Genomic DNA, 20,046 nt, shown 5'->3' with positions numbered 1-20,046 from the left:
AGATCTGAAGGTAACTGGTGCTGCTGCTGATACTTTTCTCGCCTGTAGGTGGCGCGTTGAACTCTGCCATTGGATGATACCGCTTGGAGGGGGAGACCCCGCAGCAGTGAGCGTTTGATTGACGTCGAGGAAGAAAAAGAACACAAGATCGGATTACAAGATGGCGGTCTGTGGACGTTAGCAAGGAGGCCGTTGGAATAGTTGTGCTCTGTGTGAATTTACAGTTTGATATTAAGCCTCCTGTTGAGTTGTTTTACGTCGTAAACGTAATGTGTTTATGAAATAGCTAATGGTATATTTCGTTGCTGTTGTGAACTTTACTTAGACGTGCATGTTTTGTAACATGCGGGTGGAAACAAAGTTAACAGGTCGAGGGTAGGAAAACACTAGACGGGGTGAGGTGATAGCTTGTTAGCAGCCTGCTAGCCTGCTAGCTCCGACTCGGTTAACCATGTCGGACACTCGGCGACGAGTGAAAGTATATACGCTAAATGAAGACCGGCAATGGGATGATCGGGGTACCGGACACGTTTCGTCAACCTTTGTTGAACAAGTGAAGGGAATATCATTATTAGTTCGGGCTGAATCAGACGGTAAGTTCCCAGTTAGCATAGCCGCACTGACGGTCGTTGGCTAACGTTAGCGTGCTAACTTCTGGCTGCTCGGATATAATGTCTCAATTGCCCGCTCTGCATACTTGGTTAACTTATTAGGGCTTATTTGCTGTAGCATTTAGAGCCAATGGTTTTAGAATGCTGAAATAACTATTATTAGCCGTATTTGTAGATAATAGGCAAGAATCCATTGAATAGCTGGTGCTAGCAAACCCGTTAGTTGAGCTGGCGACGTGATCTCAGTAGCATGGGGGCCCTCAAAGTCTGGTCTTAAATCTACAAACTTGTTATCGCTCACAACGGTAAACCGTTATGTGTTCATACATAGATCACAAAAAATAACAACTGTGGAACCGGCTGGCGGGGGGTAATAAGTCCTTCTGTTGAAAGTTTTAACTTTGAAATCTTGCGTCATTGTTCTATTCTGCTTTTCATAGTATCTTCTTAGCGTGAAATGCTTTCTGTCATGCACGTTAATTGACCTTAACCTTAAAGAACCGGTTAAGGTATCATTTGGTATTCTTTGTTGTAATTGTTTGCACTGGCTTGAAAGTTAAGCTTCTTTGTGTTTTAGGATCACTACTATTGGAGTCAAAGATAAGCCCGAATACTGCATATCAGAAACAACAGGTAAGCATAGACTGAGTCTGGATCAGCCATAAAAGGCATGTAGATACATACGTGTTTATAGACTTGAGTGTTAAATTTGAACTGTTACAGTTCAACATTTAGACTTGTTGCTGGATAGTTATTACTATAATGATAAATCGCAGACAATGGAAATTCATTATCTGGTCTAATTGAAAACCTATAAAGTACCAGGCTGGTCGCATAATTGGTAATTGCATTACTAGTCACTATCATGGCATAAATCTGTAACAGAAACTTGCCATATAATTTGAAATCACAGATCTGAGTCAAATTCAGTCATCATTTTAAAGCACTTGTTTCCAGGCACAAACAGTTACAAGCATGAAAGAACTTGTGTTGAGCTAATAACTAAGGTCTCACTTTTTTTGAAGTGTGTTTTGAGTATGTAACCTGCATGTGTGAGTGCATGCAAGAATGCTCGAGTGTATTGCGATGAATATACTGCTGAGCATACAGTTTGATGTTTCTCTCTCATCTTTTCAGGACACACTGATTGTCTGGTCAGAAGCAGATAACTATGACCTTGCCCTGAGTTTCCAGGAAAAGGCTGGCTGTGATGAGATCTGGGAGAAAATTTGTCAGGTAAAGACAATTTAGTTTTACCAAATTTTATTACATTGTGTAATGGGTAAACAAGGGATGCTGGTTTGCAGATGGTGACATTTCAGTGACACTACCACAATGGCCAAGAGGTAGTGCATTGATTTATATTTACTTATTATTTATTTCTCAGGTTCAAGGCAAGGACCCTGCCCTGGACATCACCCAGGACCCCATTGATGAGTCGGAGGAGGAACGCTTTGAGGAGATTCCAGAGACAAGCCACCTGGTAGAGCTCCCTCCTTGTGAACTCAGCCGCCTGGAGGAGATCGCTGACCTGGTTACCTCTGTCCTGTCTTCGCCCATCCGGAGGGAAAAACTCGCCCTGGCCCTGATGAGTGAGGGCTACATCAAGAAACTCCTGGGTCTCTTCAGAGTATGTGAGGATCTGGACAACAGAGAGGGCTTACATCACCTCTATGAGATTGTCCGGGGTGTCTTGTTCCTCAATAAAGCAGCCCTCTTTGAGGTGATGTTCTCTGACGATTGTATCATGGATGTGGTGGGCTGCCTTGAGTATGACCCAGCGCTGGTTCAGCCTAAACGGCACCGGGAGTTCTTGACCAAGACAGCAAAGTTTAAGGAGGTGATCCCTATCACGGACTCTGAGCTGCGGCAGAAGATTCACCAGACTTACCGAGTGCAGTACATCCAGGACATCATCCTGCCCACACCATCTGTCTTTGAGGAGAACTTCCTGTCCACACTCACCTCCTTCATCTTCTTCAACAAGGTTGAGATTGTCAGTATGTTGCAGGTAAGGATCCAAAAAAGGTAGCATCTAATATTCTTTTAGGCAGAATTTATATATAAGCTCTCATCTAATGGGTTTTTCCAGACCAGATGTCTTTGCAAGTTGAACACTTGTGCATAGTTAATCTACAGTTTCATAAATCTACTGTGTAGTTTGGCTAGTACCTCGTTTTCCACTCTGCCTATCACTCCTGTGGTTCAAGACAAAAGCATAACTCATACTTAATGATAAATGAAAAACTGAACTTTGATCATTAAATAGTTTGTGATAATCTTCCTGTACATGTTTTAATACATAGTGCATATAGCCGCTCCAGAGAATTTTCAGTTTCGGATTTTGGTTTTTGTCCACAATTGAAAGATGTGTCTCCTTTGTAATGTGACGATTGACCGATTCAAAATTATGGTAAATGTTTTTGTAAGGTTATTTAATGGTCTGTTGTATTGCTTTTAAGTGCCAGTCTGTCCATCTCATTGTCAAGTGTTGGGCATCCAGTGATTGTATTTCAGGCCTAATGAGAAGTGAAGTGACTGTCTCTAAGAACCACGGGTCTCTCTCAGTGTTTTTGGAATAGTACACCTTTTCGATGCTTGTTGCAACAAAACCTGAGCTCAAACTGTTCAGGATTAAATTTTATATTCCTCTGTTGTTTCTTTGTATTTTAGCTTTATTTCTTCACTGTCTTGGTGTCTTAACCTTGTTTTTCCTCTGCTACAGGAGGATGAGAAGTTCCTAACGGAGGTATTTGCACAGCTCACAGATGAAGGCACAGATGACAGTAAAAGGAGAGAGCTTGTAAGTCAAACAATTGTCAGATCTCTGGACTGGATGCATTGATAATATTTTAGTTAGTAAAATGTAGAAACCGAAAGGTTGGGCTGTATTGCACTATGTATTGTAGTATTGGCTTTCATTGCTTTGAGAGTGAAATGTGTGCAGTATTGATGTTGTTGTTACATGGATTCAGTCTGCTTTCTGTAATGCCATTCTTTTCACAGTGGTTAAATATTTACTGACTTTTCTGCATGGTTTTTCTGTAATGATTTTGATGTAAATTACTTCTTTGTCTGCGGGCTTGTAATACAACAACATTTGCAGTGTTAATCACTCAGCATGGCACATTTTCATTGAGAGTGAGACAGGAAATAATTCAATTTATTGGTCCATGCCGTTGTCAGTCAGTCAACTTTGGAAAACCTTTGCATCCTGTGATGGTGTGAGAGTCTGAACCAGAAATGAATTTCCCTGTTGCTGTAAAATATCTCAAATTAATCAATGCTTGGGGATATTGTTTTGTGGTTGCCCTGTAATGGCTTGCATTAATGTCTCAAATACTTAAAAACTCATCACATTTGTGGTTTTTGTCTCTCTCTAGGTGAACTTTGTCAAGGAATTCTGTGCTTTTTCACAAACGTTGCAACCGCAAAACAGGGACGCTTTCTTCAAAACTCTGGCAAACCTAGGCATTTTACCTGCTCTTGAAATAGTCATGGTATGTTATATGAATATCTTAACTTGGTGCTAAAATAACATTTTTCCTTTTGTATCTGAATGGTCAGTCAAAACATAGTGTGTGAATGTTCAATTTTCTCTATGTCCATATCTTTAAGTCTTATTTTTCTCGTGCTCAGGGAATGGATGACCTGCAGGTGAGGGCAGCAGCCACAGACATCTTCTCTTACCTGGTGGAATTCAGCCCCTCCATGGTCCGAGAGTTTGTCATGCAGGAACCACAGCAGACGGATGACGTAAGCATTTTAACGGTTGTTACGTGATTTTAGACACTTTGATTTACTCCAATCAATCAGATAAACAATAAAGTAAAATAAAAAGTGGATGGGCAATAACCTACAACTGTTATAGAAACAGTAAACTATGCATTTGAAGAAATTCTGTTCAATGAAGGGTTCAGGATTTTCAGTAGTGGAACGTAACATACATGTAGGTACAAGTGGTCTTATGTCTAAAGCAGTAATTCAAATGCTTTTTTTGGTCAAATTTGAATGTAAATGTGACAACACTATATGCTTTGCTGAGGCAATGCAAATTTTCTGTTGAATTTCTCTTTTTAATCAGAGTGCACAGTTGGACTGAAACTGCATCATGTTGACTGTATCTTCTACTGTGTGTGCATGTTTCCAGGATGTTCTGCTGATAAATGTTGTGATCAAGCAGATGATTTGTGACTCTGACCCAGAGTTAGGAGGGGCTGTCCAGCTGATGGGTCTGCTCAGGACGCTCATTGACCCAGAGAACATGCTGGCTTCCACCAATGTATGACATATACATACATACATACACATTTTGTTTTAATCTAGATTGATTATACAAGTATGTATTAACAGTAAGGTCAGAATCATTTGTCTAACTCCAGTCAGACTTGTAAGCACACAAGGATATTTGAGTTACTGTTAAAACTTAAATATCTGTTTTCCCACATTTGTTTTCTCATCTAAATCCTGATGCTTTCCAGACACACAGCTGTTAAACTGCAAACTCAATTTGTTCAACAATACAACACTTACAACACTCTTGTCATTTGTTTCCTTTTAGAAAACTGAGAAGACAGAATTTTTGAGTTTCTTCTACAAGTACTGCATGCATGTCCTGACTGCTCCTCTGCTGGCCAACACTGCACATGACAAAAATTCAAAAGGTGATCTGGGGAGAGAGAACTCAGATAAACTGCAGTGTTTCAGACTGTAAGATAATGACGAATTTGACAGTTATTTTGTGTCTGGGTGTTTCAGATCTGCAGGAGGGGTCAACTAAGATCAACCCAGTCTGTCCGGGTAGGTGAAAGTGAAATAAATGACCAGTATTATAATGGATGTATATGAAGAATGAATGGTAATTGTATATTCTATGATTACATGCTTGCTTTAAAATTAATTGCCAAAGAATTATCAAGCTGGTGTTTGGGGGAAAATGGCAGGACTGCAAAATATAGTCTATGTTTAATGTGAATTTTGAAATGTTGCATTGCATGTAACAGCGTTTATTTTGCTGTGTTTATTTTGTGCAGACAACTTCCAGACAGCTCAGCTGCTGGCACTGATCCTGGAGCTTCTGACCTTTTGTGTGGAGCACCACACCTATCACATCAAGACCTACATCATGAACAAAGACCTACTCAGGAGAGTGCTGGTGCTGATGAACTCAAAGCACACCTTCCTCGCTCTTTGTGAGTTACCACACTTACACAAAAGGTTCTCACATGTTCTCATTCATTCTTTCTGAATGAATGAGTTTTTAACCATACCAGAGCTGTTTTCTTCATTAAGCACAAACACTTCTTCAATTTTAACAAGTTGTCATCTGTGTTTGTTCAAGGTGCGCTGCGTTTCATGCGCAGGATCATTGGTCTGAAGGATGAGTACTACAACCGCTACATCATCAAAGGAAACCTGTTTGAGCCTGTCATTAATGCCCTGCTGGACAACGGCACCCGTTACAACCTCCTCAACTCAGCCATCATAGAGCTCTTTGAGTTCATTAAAGTGGTACGCAAACACACAGTCATTTACATTGTGTTGGCACATGGCACTGAAAGTGGATTGTTTGTGATTGCTGCCATATCTTCTCTCTCCAGGAGGACATCAAATCTCTCATAGCTCACATTGTGGATAACTTCTACAAAGCACTTGAATCCATTGAGTATGTCCAGACTTTCAAGGGGCTGAAAGGCCGGTATGAGCAGGAAAAAGACAGACAGAGCCAGAGACTGAACAGGTCAGTAGACTGATTGGACACAGAGGTCAAAGTAGTGTTCCCAGTTGACACTGCTCACCACATGTTTCTGTAGAGAACAGTTTTTCATGCAGCAGTTTTTTGCCCCCGGTAGATATCGCAGGGATGCACGGTCGTTGGACAAGGATGAGGAGCTGTGGTTCAATGATGATGAAGACGACGATGATGGCGAGGCTGTTGATAAGCGGATGGAGGATGACTTCTCTGACAGCTACGGCAAATACATGGAAGCCAAAAAAGGTAAGCTTCACGTGTGTTACTGTCTATATGTTCCTGGATAGTCTAGTCCCTTTTTAAGTTGGATATTAACAGTCTGTTCTGCAGGAGCTGCCAACGGATCTAATGGTGCCAACAACAATGGGAAAGCTGCTGTAATCCCACCTTCCTCACCAGCCGTCACTCCAAACAACAGTTCAACTTCCTCTGTCAAAACAGTTGCTCTTCCTGCCACACCAGTAGTGAAGGTAATCTCTACGAATAGTGCTGTGAAGATGAGATCTGAGTCCCCAGTCTCTTTGTTTTAATCTGGTTTGTTGTTTCTCTCAGACTGCACTGGTTGGGTTGGTGGACTACCCTGACGACGAGGATGAAGAAGAGGAGGATGAGGAGGAGGAGCAGTCTCCGAGGAAGCGGCCCCGTCTGAGCTCTTAAGGCTAATTGTCCTCTGTTTGGTCGCGGTGGATGGACACTGAGTCCCTCCCATCCTCCCTCCTTTGGTCGTCTCATTGGTCCTTTGGCCTGCCTGTGCCATCCGTCAGTCTCACTGAGGAAGACGGGCAAAGACGAGCTCCCACCTCACTCAGTCCCTCCTGATCTCTGCTCCTCTTTTTCCCCCAGCGGAAGGAGATGGAGAGCTTCTCTTTTTACTGGAAAGAAAGACAGATCAGTCTGTTCCTCCAGCCCGTCGATTTTACCTCTTCCTTTTACCAACAACCTCCTCCAGGAGAATGCCAGAATCTCCTTTCTTCCACTTGACCCTTTGCAAACTCATCCCTCCTCCTCTTTCATCACACTCTTTTGCTCTCCCAGTTCTCACCTCTGTCTGAACAACTTCTTTCTCTCAACTTTCTCCTCCTCATCCACCTCATCCTACATATTGACCAGAGAGGCTGTGGTGGAGATCACAGTGGCAAGGCGGTTCCAAACTCTGCTCTGTTGCTATAGCAACAGTAGCAAGGAAGCTGCGGTACTACAGCAACCCCACAGGAACCCTCACTCGTCCTCATTTGAACTCTCCCTTCCATCCCTCTTGAACCTGAACCAGTGAGCTCCAGAGACAGAGGAAGCCAGAACACAACCAGCCAGTGTACGAACTGTTCAGCAGGCCAGTCAGGCTAGCAGGACTAGCTGTCATAGTAATAGAAAGCTTGACTGGCTGAAGCAGCGTGTGTGCCGCCCTGCCGCAGAACTGTTGGGGGGGGGGGTAGAGGGATCTAGGCAACGTGGAAGAACTGAAACAAAAACATCAAGAGACAAGGGAGGTGACAAATGACAAAATGTACCAGAATGAAAACTCAGCAGTAATGAGGCTTAGATCCATAGGAGCGGGACTCAAACCTTCAAAAGCCATGGCGTCTGTTTGGCCAAGGCACACACAAAACACAACACACAACGTCTCACACACAGGACTGCGTTAGCCAGAAATCCTGTATTTCATGACTTTGTTAAAAAGTACTGTACAGATGTTTTTTTTTTTTTCTTTTTAATCATTTGCCCCTGATCTGATTTTGAAAGGGGAGCGAGATACCTACCTAACTGTGTAATTTTTTTTGTCGTCGTCGCACAAAAAGGTGGGGTCACTGTTCACCCTTTCAGTCCAGTTCATTTGATTCAATGTAAAATGCTGGTTTTAAAAATAACATATTAAAACTGCAGTAAAGTCATTTTTGCAGCCAACATTTTGAGGATGTCTGGAGTTTTGTATTTTAGTGGCCTCATTATGATGCACATGTAGCCTGGTTTTTGTTTTAACTGGGCGAAAACCCCAGTGCACGCTTTTGTTTCAGGAGGTTCAAGTCTTGGCGCCCTCCTCCCAGACAGATCTCAGGTTCAGACTTCAATTTGCATCATAAACAAAAAGCTGCCCACACTGCTAGTTGGTGAAACATCTCACATTTATCACTGAGTGGAGAATGATTCTAGTGAGATATAAGCAGCTTGAGGTGCCAGGGGTTTTTATCCCAGTTTGAAGGACTTTAATGTTCAGATCCAGGTCAGAAGTATTCGGCTTAATTCCACAGTATAATTTCAACTTTTCTTTGGCTTGTCCAGAAAAACAACTGTACATCAAAAATACATTGAGGGAAAACTAAAAAAAAAAAAAAAAACTTTTTAATTCAAACTTCATGAATGGATGACCTGTTTTTATTAGTTATGATAAAGATGTTTTAACCCCAGAGTTGATGCAGTGCAGTTTTTGACTCAAACAGCATTGCTCAAGCGTAATATTTCTGACACAACTCACAGATTTGTCAATGTCAGAGGGCAGTGAGACATTTCAGTGTCAGGTCAAAACATTTCTCATGTTATATCTTCTCTCCTGGTCTTACCACAAGCACACCTGAGAGGCAGATGAAGGGAAACTTGCTAGAAATGCTAGTGTTAAATCACAAGCAGCAGGGGTAGGAGCACAAGTAAAACTTGTTATTGCCAATGTGCTTTTCAGGAGTTCAGGAGTTCAGCAGTACATGAGCAGTGAATTGTCTTTCCTCCTGTCTGTTAGTCGCCCAACAATATGACTGTTTATGCGCTCCCTTGATGAATTTGTACCAAGTGCATTTACTACCACTATCCATTCTTAACATTTGTATGAATTTGATAAGTTTTGAAATTAAATGTGACCCTGACATTGAAATTGTGAATCGAGCTTTGTTTTAATAATTTACTGATTTGGCAATTGGAGCTACAAAATTTCTAATTGATTCTCCAACTGTTCCTTTGAGTCCAGATGGTTGTATTTGATCAAATCTCACAAATTTGACTTTTGGTAGAACTGTACCCAAATATTGTTAATGCCATTTATCCATTTTTAGGATATTGACAATTCCTGAAATAGTTACTAGATTATTTGAAATTCTACAGAAAGGAGATTGTGTTCTTAGAAACTGACTCATACACAGTATATTCTGTATTCAGGAAAGTTCCAAATATAAATGTGATTTTATGGTAATTTGTGATAAAGTGCATCATATTTTGTTCTGAAAATCAAACACACAACATTTTTTAGATAAAAACAGAAGATCAGTCTGAAACCAGCTACCTACCAACTGACCGTAGCATCACAGCTTTAATATATTCAAAGTCTGGAGTCCAGGTCGTTTCTATAAAATGTGATTTATTAAACAGCATACCTGATAACAGTATTACATAGAAACTGGTGCATCATGCTTAAAGTGAAGACTGCAGATTGGTTTGACGATCAATACAGCATTCCACATAGAAAGTGACACACTGTTCTCTTGGCCCCTTTAAGAACACATTACAGTGTGCTCATCGTGTGACAACTTCTACAGCTCTCTCTGCTGCTACAGTGTTTTCAGCTATATGATGTAGCTGACTCTTCCCTCTGGGAATGCTAACGACTGTGGAAAGCAAAACCTTGAGCTAGCTAATGTTGCCAATCAAGTCTTCGCCCAGCATTAACACTTAACTCAGGCCAGCTGTGCCCAATGTTGAGTGTGTTTCACCACACAGCCCATTTATGACATTTTAGACTGTTTTCTACAGAGAAACAAGCCCAGGGCCGTGTCCAAAGTCACTCCTTCGGTCACTGCTCCCTACACAATAATCATTAGTTCACCCTGCAGTAAGCAGTAAAGTGAGACTTCAGATACCATGATTTTATGCCATTACTGAAGTGATGCATAATTTTCACATTATCTGAAGGTGAAGCATTGCATTGTGAGATTATTTGCCTCCTACAAATAATCATTTTCATTACTGATTAACTGTTTTGTCCAAAAAAAGGTCAGAAAATTGTGAAAAATGCCCATTATAATTTCCCACAGTCATTGTAGTCTATTTAGTGGCAAATGAGGAGGGATTTTGGACACAAGCCAGATCCATCTAGTAGCGTAAAGTAAAAGAAATCTGGGTTCTCCACTTAAGCCTAGTAACAATGGCAGCATCTTGCCTCACTGGTCGTGAGTTTCAGTTTGCCTGACATTTTCTCAACTTTCTTGGTCAAACAGTTTTAACTAACAGATCTTAGGTTAATTGAGTATGTCTGTTGTGAGTGGAGAATGCCACATACCAGTACATCCAAAATATAAAAGAAGATGTATCTGTTTCTTCTTCTGACAGCCATGAGAAGAACTCAGAAGAGGGAAGATCTCGAACTTTTTATTTTTCTTTGGAAAAACCCTGAAATGTGTTATGTAAAGTGAATTATCTGTCTGAAGGAGGCAGTGCAAAGGAAGCCATGTGTTTGATTACTGGAGTAAAGTGATGGGATTTTAACGAGAATACTGCAGTCGGAGGGGAACTTATTTCTTGATCACCTCCTCTTTCAGCTTGTCAGCCAGATGTTTTCTCTTCTGTAGCTTCTTCCTCTCCTCGGCAGATATCTCCTGTATAAAGAGACCAGACCAGTCAGTCAGGCTGAAAAATATTATAATAACCACCACCAGTGGCTTAAGACAAAATGTTGGGGGGGTGAAAAAGCAGCAAGAATGACAACACAGCACACATATATACATGTATGAACTACAAAGCTAAATGAAAGCAGCTGGGGTTGGGAATGTGGCTATGCTATTTTGAGGGTTTTCAGAGTGATATCAAATAATCAAATACAGCACTACACAGCAAAACCAGAGTAACGCATCAGCCGTGAATGAGTACACGAGTTCACATCAGGCAGAGGCAGCCGATGGATCACCTTCTGTTTGGAGGAGTTAGCAGAGTGTTGTGCTTGAGGAGGAGGAGGAGCAGGAAGAGGAGGGGTGCAGGCCCCATTCCTCTGGGGCTGCCCCACTGCCTCCTGACAGGTCAGACCAGGTTAGATACAGGCAGAGGGAAATGAAGAACAGGAACTCAATAAACAAGTCAGGAGGAGGAAAAACAAAGGAAAATCAGGAGTAAAATGTGGGTTAAAGAAACGTGGGTGAAATCAAGAATTAAACCAGAACTTAAAGACAAAAATATGACCAAAATGAAAACTGAATATCACATCTGAACTATAGAGTCCTGGCACAAACTGAGACACAATCTGCAGCCAGTGTCAAATTGAATTTAACTGTAGCCTGTACTGATAATGACTTTTAATAATATCTCAAATGAGCCAAATGAGTGAAATTACATTACAATTACATCTAACCTAAAGTACATTGTAACGAGACCCAATCAATACATTTTTTGCACTCCTTCAACTGGTCAGGTATTTACTGACCTCTGACCTTTTTGTGAAGGGAGGGACAGGAACAGGCTGTATTTACCGGGGTGGTGGTAGGTGCTGGTGCAGGGTTGCTGGGTGCCTCCTCTGACGTGGCTGTCTGCTTGGTTTTCTGCTGTTCTTTCTTCAGCGCGTGCAGCTTGTCTCGCTGCTGGCGGAGATACGCTGCCCTCTGCTGGAGCTGCTCCTGCTGTGACGCTGACAACTCCTGGAGGGAAGAGGAGGTGAGGGTGAAACAGGAGGAGTGCTGCTAATACTTATGTACTTTTGCTTAAGTAAGATTTTTCATGCAGGACTTTTAATAGAGTACTTTACAATCCTGTATTGCCCCACCCCCTTCCTCTTTCTGTCGACTCCATACTGCTCTGCTCTGTGCATGACACTGATAAAATAAATAAATCACATGGAGCATACTGCATCCATGTTCACAGACTCACAGTATATGGCTTAGAGAAGCCAGCCTCCCTGTGTGCCTCCTCCAGCCATGTCTCAGCTGCAGTCTGGCTGCTGCTGCTCTGCTCCTTGGTAAGAGGACTGCTGCTGACGGAGGGCTCAGAGGACTTTACTGGAGCTCTCACTGCTGGAAGGACTCTGGATTCCACACTGTTACTGCCACATTCTGAATACACACATTCAAATCAGTTTGTTGGCTTGTAGCTCTCTCAGGTTGGCTGATATCTCACACAATATTATCAAAAATATGTTGATACTATAATAAATATTAATTTATTTTCACTTTGTACATTGTCTGCATTACCTGGTATGAGTTTAGACAAAGACTTAGCTGCACTTTTAGCATCTCCACCTCCTTGGGCAGCCATCTTCTCCTCTTTTATGACAGGGTTGCCATTGGTCTGGAGGGAGCAACCCAGAGGCATTAATACATACAGTACAGTGCAGATGACACAAACACTGTATCAATTTCAGTGTTCTAAACATCAGTGTAGGAGATTTTCTGTGTACTGAAAAACACATGCCACATTTTCCAGTTAACCCAATTCTCTTTCTTTCCTTTTGAGGATACCTGACCAGACATGCACTTTATACTTCTGGTCAACTCTGATAGTTAAGCTCTGATTGGTAACAAATTGGTCAGGGAAGGTCCTTGCTGGTGGTATTTAAATTACCTCTGAATAACTACAATGTTTAACATCAAATTCTTAATAGCATGTAAAATGCAGCACTTTCCAATCACCCTGCAGTCAGCACATGTTTTTAATCCACTGATAACACACGCACAATCTAATTCACAGGCTTTAAAACTAGAGCTTCTAAATGACCAACCCACTATGTGGCTATGAAACAGAAATGTTTCCATGTGCCCTCAGGATGCACTGATACCTAGACTTCGAAAGTCATCCCAATACTAGTGTATATGCCTTAAATTTTAGTATCAGAGAAAATCTGTGATTCTTACCTGTTAACAAGAGTAGGCCTACCATGCCAAAGATCAAGCAAAAGAACTTTTTTACCCACCAATTCAGATATATTCCAGTTTTACATTTACTCTGTGTCATTTATAGATATAGTTGGAATGGTATTAATGCATCCTCAGATTAGGCAGAAAACTGCAGAGTACTTATTATCAGGTCACTGATTAAAAAGATACTACATGGATGGATTGGTTACCAGAGTAAATTCAGTGGAAGTGTTTCCATTCACTAGTGGGGTGAGGTGAGAATTACTGCTGCTGCTGTCGTCACCATTCCCCCCGCTTTGACCTTAGCATGGGATAAATAGCACATTGCAGACAGTGTCACATTATACAACATGGGGCTTTAAGGGGAAAAGGGATGTTGGCAATAAACATTAAGCATTATTAACATCAGGCAGTACACACAAAAAATCTGAGTTGAAGGTTTCTTGTTGGTGCAGCTTGCACCAAAAGCCTCACAGGGTTCGTATGAGGTTCCACAGTTTGGCTGGTCCACAGGTCTTATTTGGCAGCTCATGATGCCTTACCTTGGCAGTACTGCTTTGTTGGCTGGGAGCAGAAATGGTATTTCTGGCTTCGCCACTCTTTGCCAGTGGCTTATTAGAGCAGATGCTGGAGGTGGAACCAACCTCTTCCTCTAACAGCAACCTCCTGGACATTTCCTCATCATACTCCTCTTTTGATTTTCTGCAGATAGAGTTATAGGAGAGAAAAACAAAAGTGTTCAGTTCTTTAATTTGTTAGAATTTCCACTATTCGTAAATTAGCCCAAGGCCTAAAACTGGCCCTGCTAGAGACCATTCAAGAGCCCCTTTGGACTGTCTGAGTATGTTTAGTAGTCCAGGTGTGATAATAGCCTTGTTAATCTAGAGTTAAGTAGGTTCTACCATCCATTTTGCCTTTGGCTAACAGCGTATACTAGAATAAGGTAAGAACGTCATGGTAACCACGCCATGCCCTAGCTTACTCACAGGCATCACCAGGGCACCACACACAGATCCTTTAATATGATTTATTTAACAACGTAAATTGCCTTAGTGAAGCCTTCCGCCAAGTATTAATCACCAGGTAAACAGATAGAGGGAGACACCATGTGAAACAGCAGGGAAAAGGACAGTCAGCATGTCATCATGATAGGTGTTTAAGGAAACAAAGATTATGCTATAAAATCAAGGAAACACCAGCATGACGTTTATTGAGTACTCGCCGAGAAAAGGACACTATATACTTAGACTGAATAAATGACAGTATAGTTGCATTACAGCATTTTTTTTCCCAGTTATTTCAGCTATTACTGTGACTGTACCTTGTCAGAAATCCTGTGGGAAAGGTGACTGACATATTGACAGCACAGCAACACATTTGGACAGTCAATTAAGCCAAAAACAGTTTCTGACCTGTCTTTTTGTAATGGCACTCTAACCACAGTACAGTGGGACTCAAGAGAGAAATTCAAATCACTCAACGTGACCTGAGACTACTGTATCCCTGTGCTCTAAAAGGATCTTCTTTCAGTGCACTAAGGTTTCACACAAATTCCCCAGACCAGTGGCTTTAAGTCCCGTCAGTATAGAATGAAAGTCAACTTGAAGACTTGAGATTGGTCATTCAGATCCCTCACAGAAAATATTTACACACATTATAATTTTAAAGGTATGTTATTATTGCAGTCAAGTGAATTCAGCTGCACAAAAGCATTGCCTTAACAGGATACGGTGAAAGATTTGTTAGTCTAAATCTAACCCAGTTGATTTTCAGATCAAACTGAAATGAACTGAAACCAGTGGTGATCTGAGAGGGAGGAAATGCTGGATAATGCCGTGTTGATAAGCAGCCAAGGTATCCTGGTAAGACAGAGGGGATAAATTACTATTTCCTCAGTTGCTTGTTTAGTGTCATTCCCTCTAACCTAAATTAGCTAGACCCTAAGGAGCTTAACTGCAGCCCATTAGACTCAATGTGTTCTACTTGGTGAGGCTGCCACTAGCAAAATCCCATTAGAGAGCAGCAGCAGGAGCTTCTAGAAACCTGGACACATACAGGCAATGGACGCCTGAAGAAAATGTGGACACATCAGGGCAAAATAATGCAGAAAAAACTCAGATTAATTAAATATGACTTGCCAATTTAGTGTGGAAAGCTCTTGCATATATGATGGCATGAATATATTTGTGAGATTCATAAAAGGTTTAGGGTGTAGACCTAACTAAAAAAACTGTCAGTGACATTACGTAGCTATCTTACACAGCTGACGTAGTGCCTTTTCTTAGAAATAATAAAAAGTATTAGTAAATAGTAAAAATTCAAGCCACATGAGGATAAGATTATTAGCAAACTCATGTGCTACCTATAACATCACAGCTCCACAGTTTAGAGGAAACATAGTATTTCTTTGCTTCAATTTCAACTATACTGGAAACTATTCAAGATCTGCCAAAAAAACTCTTTCGCATAAGTGATATGATATTGAAGAATATGAACCTTGTGAGTGTTTGTGAGGGTGTATATGAGAAAAAAAAGATCATTATGAGAGAATAAGACAGAAACAAGAACAAAGAGAACAAGTGACTTACTTGAGAACCTCCTGCAGGATTTTCATCTCTTGCTGTTGCAGCTCTGACATCACGTCCACACCATCAGTCAGACACTCTGGGAGGGCCCCTAAATACACATAGGTGTATTACTTGCAGCTATATCATTGGTGTTTCCTGTTTCTGAGCGTGTTTGGGTGCATGTACAGTAAATGCATTAATCCATCTTACCGTTTCTTTCTTTAATGACCCTGAGGGCTTGAAGCTGTAGCTCCATGTTCTTCTGGACCATCAGTGAGCGAAACATCTGGAAGTCATCTGTAGCCAGAACTGGCTGGAACACCGACTGAACAACAAAAACAACAACTATATAAAACCATGAAAAATCACTGTACCCACAAGATACTTCTAAATGAAAGCCATTATGACTAGGCAGAGAGAAGCATCTGAAACAGCAGATAATGGGTCAATATACACAGCTAAATAAACACAGCACATGTGAGTGCTGATAAAGGTTGAACATAATATGCATTATTTGATGCTGGTCATCATTATGTAAGCTAAAGATCAGTTTATTTAAATATTAGATGTTCTTTTAGCATCTTACTTATTCAGTAGATCAAACTTTCTGTCTCACAGAGGTCATCTAACATTTCACATAAAAACAATCAAGATACTGACACAACTTTGGTAGTCATTCAATTGGCTATGAGTTTTAAAATGACAATCTACTTGATTTTGGTTCACTACATCAAGTTCTCCATTCTCCTTCTTTTGACTTCAAGTGTACCACCAGTCCTCTACATCTACACCCAGTTCTAACCAAACTTTAAATGATAAATACTCAATGTTCTTATAAGGTTATTGTCTATTAGCCTCCAACAGATCTGTACAGTGCCCCCTATAAAACTGAGCTGTTTGTAAGTAGTTATGCTTGTAACATTTGACCTCCATCTATGTTAAAGCTAGGCAAGTCTTTCTGACCAAACTTCAATACACAGCTTAGCAAAATAAGGCTTTTGAACTACTGTTTTATATAACTGCATGAACTGCTTTGTCATTTTTGTGTCTGCATGGTTAAACTTAACATCACACAGACCTCTGCACACTGTGAAATGAAACTTCTGCAACAGTCCATCTTTGCTGTAGGAGATCGTCACCTGCTCTGCAGACTTAAACTACTTATCTCACTGGTAATCAATGAGATCCTAGTACCCTGAGGATTGTAATGAAATCCAGATGTCCATTTCTGCCAGTCTGGCACAGCCACATTAGATCTATTGATCAGTGCAAATAAAATGTGGCTGACACTACACTTTTAAAACCTCATGTTATCTGGCAAGTTGTCATCTGCAACCGAAAGGCATCTCTGGAATGTGGGCCCAGTCACATCTGAACAACAAGCATAAGTAGGCCACTGAGTACCAGCGCCAGAGTTGACAATTATTGAGGGAAGGAGCCCACCTGTTTGCTGATGACCATCCAAATACAATGTTTACTTTCCAACTTTTCTACCACCTTTTCAGTGACTCGTCAGGTACTGCCAATTACCTCTACCACCATGGACAGACCGGCTCTATCTGTTTCTCTGTAACTGCTTCTTTATAAGAGAACTTCATGAAAGAACTCAACAGTTGAGATTTTTGCAACAGACAACATAGGGGCTGCAGGGGTGGGCGTGAAAAGCCATACTGATGCACTGATGTAGTATTAAACTATGTAAACAAGCTGAAGCTGAAGCACATCCTGTGTGAAAGAAAATACATGGGCACACTGGAGAGCTAATTTCTGCTTTAGATACAGGAACCTTATCAGTTTCTCCAAAAACAGTTGTATATAGTCCATCAAAAGGACTACTGCACAAATATTTAGTGTTGACAGGCTACATGGTGCAGTATGAACAGGAGCATGAACAGGAGTGTCTCATACCAAGTTTTAGGTTATGTAAACATGAGAGATTCCAGATATTGTGTATATAGCCAGACTACAGAGCAAACTTCTGTTGTAAGTCAGTTGCTTGGAACTGACTTGTCTTGACAACTGAACTGTACTTTGTGTAATATCTATTTAGGACACTATTTGAGTAACACACTTTTGTCTGACAACGTCATGGCACTCAAATAGAATGGATGTTTAGATTATTATCCATAATGTAATACCATCAGGGAGGTATCTGATTGGTCCCAAATTCACAATACAGCATGACAACAGCCCAAAACATACAGCCGGAGTCATAGAGAAGTATCTTCAGCAATGAGAGGAGCAAGGATCCCTGCAACAAATGATATGGCCCCCACAAGGAACTGACATCATGTAGACAGTCACTGATTACATGAAGGGTCAAACACAAAGACAGCCTGACTACAAAGACAAAATTATGTAAATTCTCCAAGGTGGTTGGAACAACCTAGCTGCCAAGTACACTGAAAAACTGTGTACCAAGGACAACTGGCGCTGTTTTAAAGGCAAAGGGTGGTCACACCAAATAAATTTGATTTAGTTTTCTTCTGTTTCCTGGACCTTGTCTGAACTATTCGGGCATTGTTTATTTCAAAAGCATCCTCCCTTTACTTTTAGTGCTTAAAACCTAGATTCACATTTTTCTGATTTGTCTGCTAATACTTAAAGAATAGATGGATGGCTGTATCATGAATACACGCATCTGCTTTGAAGGAGAAACCACCTATATTTGGCACCACTGGGGTGCCAACTAGGGTTGTGTAAGCAAATCCCATCCTTGATTCTAAATTCAGGTTAACTGGCAGGCTGACAGTGGTGTGCAAACAGGGATACCTGCAGAGTTTTGGACTTGGCAAAAGGAGAGGTGCATGCATCCAGAAACTGCTGCTCATTGATGCCAACCTCCTGCATGTAGTTCTCTAACAGCTTCTCCACCTACAAAAGCAAAGTAGCTTACATCATTCCAGTTTGATGAATCAGCAATATAAAACAAAAAAATCTTTCAGTTTTCAGTTACATTTGACAAAGACTTTACTCACCAGTTTCTTATACTGTTGATGGATTTCTGTGTATGATAACTTATTTTCATCTTCGTCATCAAAAACTGAAAAATATGTTAATGTTTATGTTAATGTTAATAACAGATAAATGTCAGTGATTCAGATATCATACTGTGCCCATTGGAGACATTTGGAAAAACACCTCCCACGCTATACTTTGTGGCATTAACTTGTTAACTTGACTTTATTTTGTCATGATACAACCCACACATAACATACTATATATTCTAAATGAATAATCAACTATTTGGATTCAAAACAACATATAACATATGTAACATAAAGAGTAAAGACTGGGACTGGGACTGTTCAAAACAAACCACAAGTAGCATAAAGAACAAACAAAATGTTATGCATAAAATTGAGGAAGACACATTAACTAAAAAAACATTAAAAGTTATAATAACTTTCCATAATGGTCTTGCCAACAGAAAGTTAAAATGCATGAGCTGAAAGTGGCTACGGCTTCTACCTAGCAGTCTACCTAGCCGTGGTTACCCTTACTGTGATACGACTTGCTATTTTTATCCTCACTTGTGTTTTGTGGGTAAATGTCGAGACAAATGTTCTGAAATTCTGAGCTCGCAACAAGGATGCGTATTAAGTAGTGTCGAGCTGTCAGGTAGTAAAATAACAAATAATATAACTACGTCAACAAAAACATCGCAGTCACAAGTTAGCTTTAGCTTAGCCACCACGCTAACGGTACAGAAAGGCTTTAGGTTACTGTGTAGCCAGATATTCAAGACTGAACATAGTGGATAACCTGATTTTACCTGTGCATTTGTTTTCCATAAAATCCGTGACAGGAATGACCCATTCGGGACTTCCCAAGTAGCCAACGATGCTCTCCACAACCCATTCACTGTCATCCTCAGCCATGTTGGCTGCAGCTTGGTAACGTTAGCAACAACAGCACCCGCACAGCGATGTTCTTCAGGTCTGCACGTCCAGCTCCGCTACAGCACGAACACACACAGCCCAAACAGACGGGAAAAGACATCTGGTTCAATGTCCTTCATAAACTTGCCCCCATAGCGCAACCCGGTGACTGTTAGTCCGCTCTAGACTGGACGGTCTCCGATAAGAAATGCGCACTCATGAATTTGCAGTGAGGAGTGGTGACGCTTAATCGGTTACTAAGGCAACTGTTACGTCAGTCCGCTGCTGCTCGAGTCCAGACAGGTAGCAGCCACAGGGTCACTGGCTGCTGTTTTTATGTTTTATGGTTTGCTTTTACTTTTTGCTTATTTTGTTCGTTTATCTGCACGAAGTTCACTTTTAACAAAATAGTTCACACAG

General features: G+C 41.0%; 2 protein-coding genes across 3 annotated transcripts; one reads left to right on the top strand and one right to left on the bottom strand.

The window, feature by feature from the left end:
* Positions 1-116: 116 nt before the first annotated feature.
* Positions 117-9,223, top strand: ppp4r3b (protein phosphatase 4, regulatory subunit 3B). Its single transcript, XM_018695261.2, has 16 exons — positions 117-593; positions 1,189-1,244; positions 1,749-1,847; positions 1,999-2,622; positions 3,337-3,414; positions 3,995-4,111; positions 4,251-4,367; positions 4,762-4,893; positions 5,173-5,275; positions 5,370-5,411; positions 5,645-5,803; positions 5,953-6,122; positions 6,212-6,351; positions 6,464-6,609; positions 6,694-6,833; positions 6,916-9,223. Exons 1-16 carry the CDS (start codon positions 452-454, stop codon positions 7,018-7,020), a joined length of 2,370 nt encoding a protein of 789 aa, XP_018550777.1. The 5' UTR covers positions 117-451; the 3' UTR covers positions 7,021-9,223.
* A 460-nt stretch (positions 9,224-9,683) lies between these two features.
* Positions 9,684-19,879, bottom strand: cfap36 (cilia and flagella associated protein 36). Of its 2 annotated transcripts, XM_018695263.2 has the most exons (11): positions 19,521-19,879; positions 18,724-18,788; positions 18,518-18,619; positions 15,956-16,070; positions 15,767-15,854; positions 13,721-13,880; positions 12,516-12,612; positions 12,196-12,377; positions 11,802-11,966; positions 11,246-11,347; positions 9,684-10,937 (listed from the first exon to the last, which is right to left on the bottom strand). In XM_018695263.2, exons 1-11 carry the CDS (start codon positions 19,624-19,626, stop codon positions 10,854-10,856), a joined length of 1,266 nt encoding a protein of 421 aa, XP_018550779.1. In that variant the 5' UTR covers positions 19,627-19,879; the 3' UTR covers positions 9,684-10,853. The 2 variants fall into 2 exon arrangements, with proteins under 2 accessions (XP_018550779.1, XP_018550780.1); XM_018695264.2 differs by lacking the exon at positions 11,246-11,347.
* Positions 19,880-20,046: the final 167 nt, after the last annotated feature.

This window comes from Lates calcarifer, linkage group LG16_LG22, assembly GCF_001640805.2.
Source record: "Lates calcarifer isolate ASB-BC8 linkage group LG16_LG22, TLL_Latcal_v3, whole genome shotgun sequence".
NCBI classification, from domain to species: Eukaryota; Metazoa; Chordata; class Actinopteri; family Centropomidae; genus Lates; species Lates calcarifer.
The sequence above is the reverse complement of the archived record's forward strand: the minus strand, read 5'-3'. Positions and strand labels throughout refer to the sequence as shown.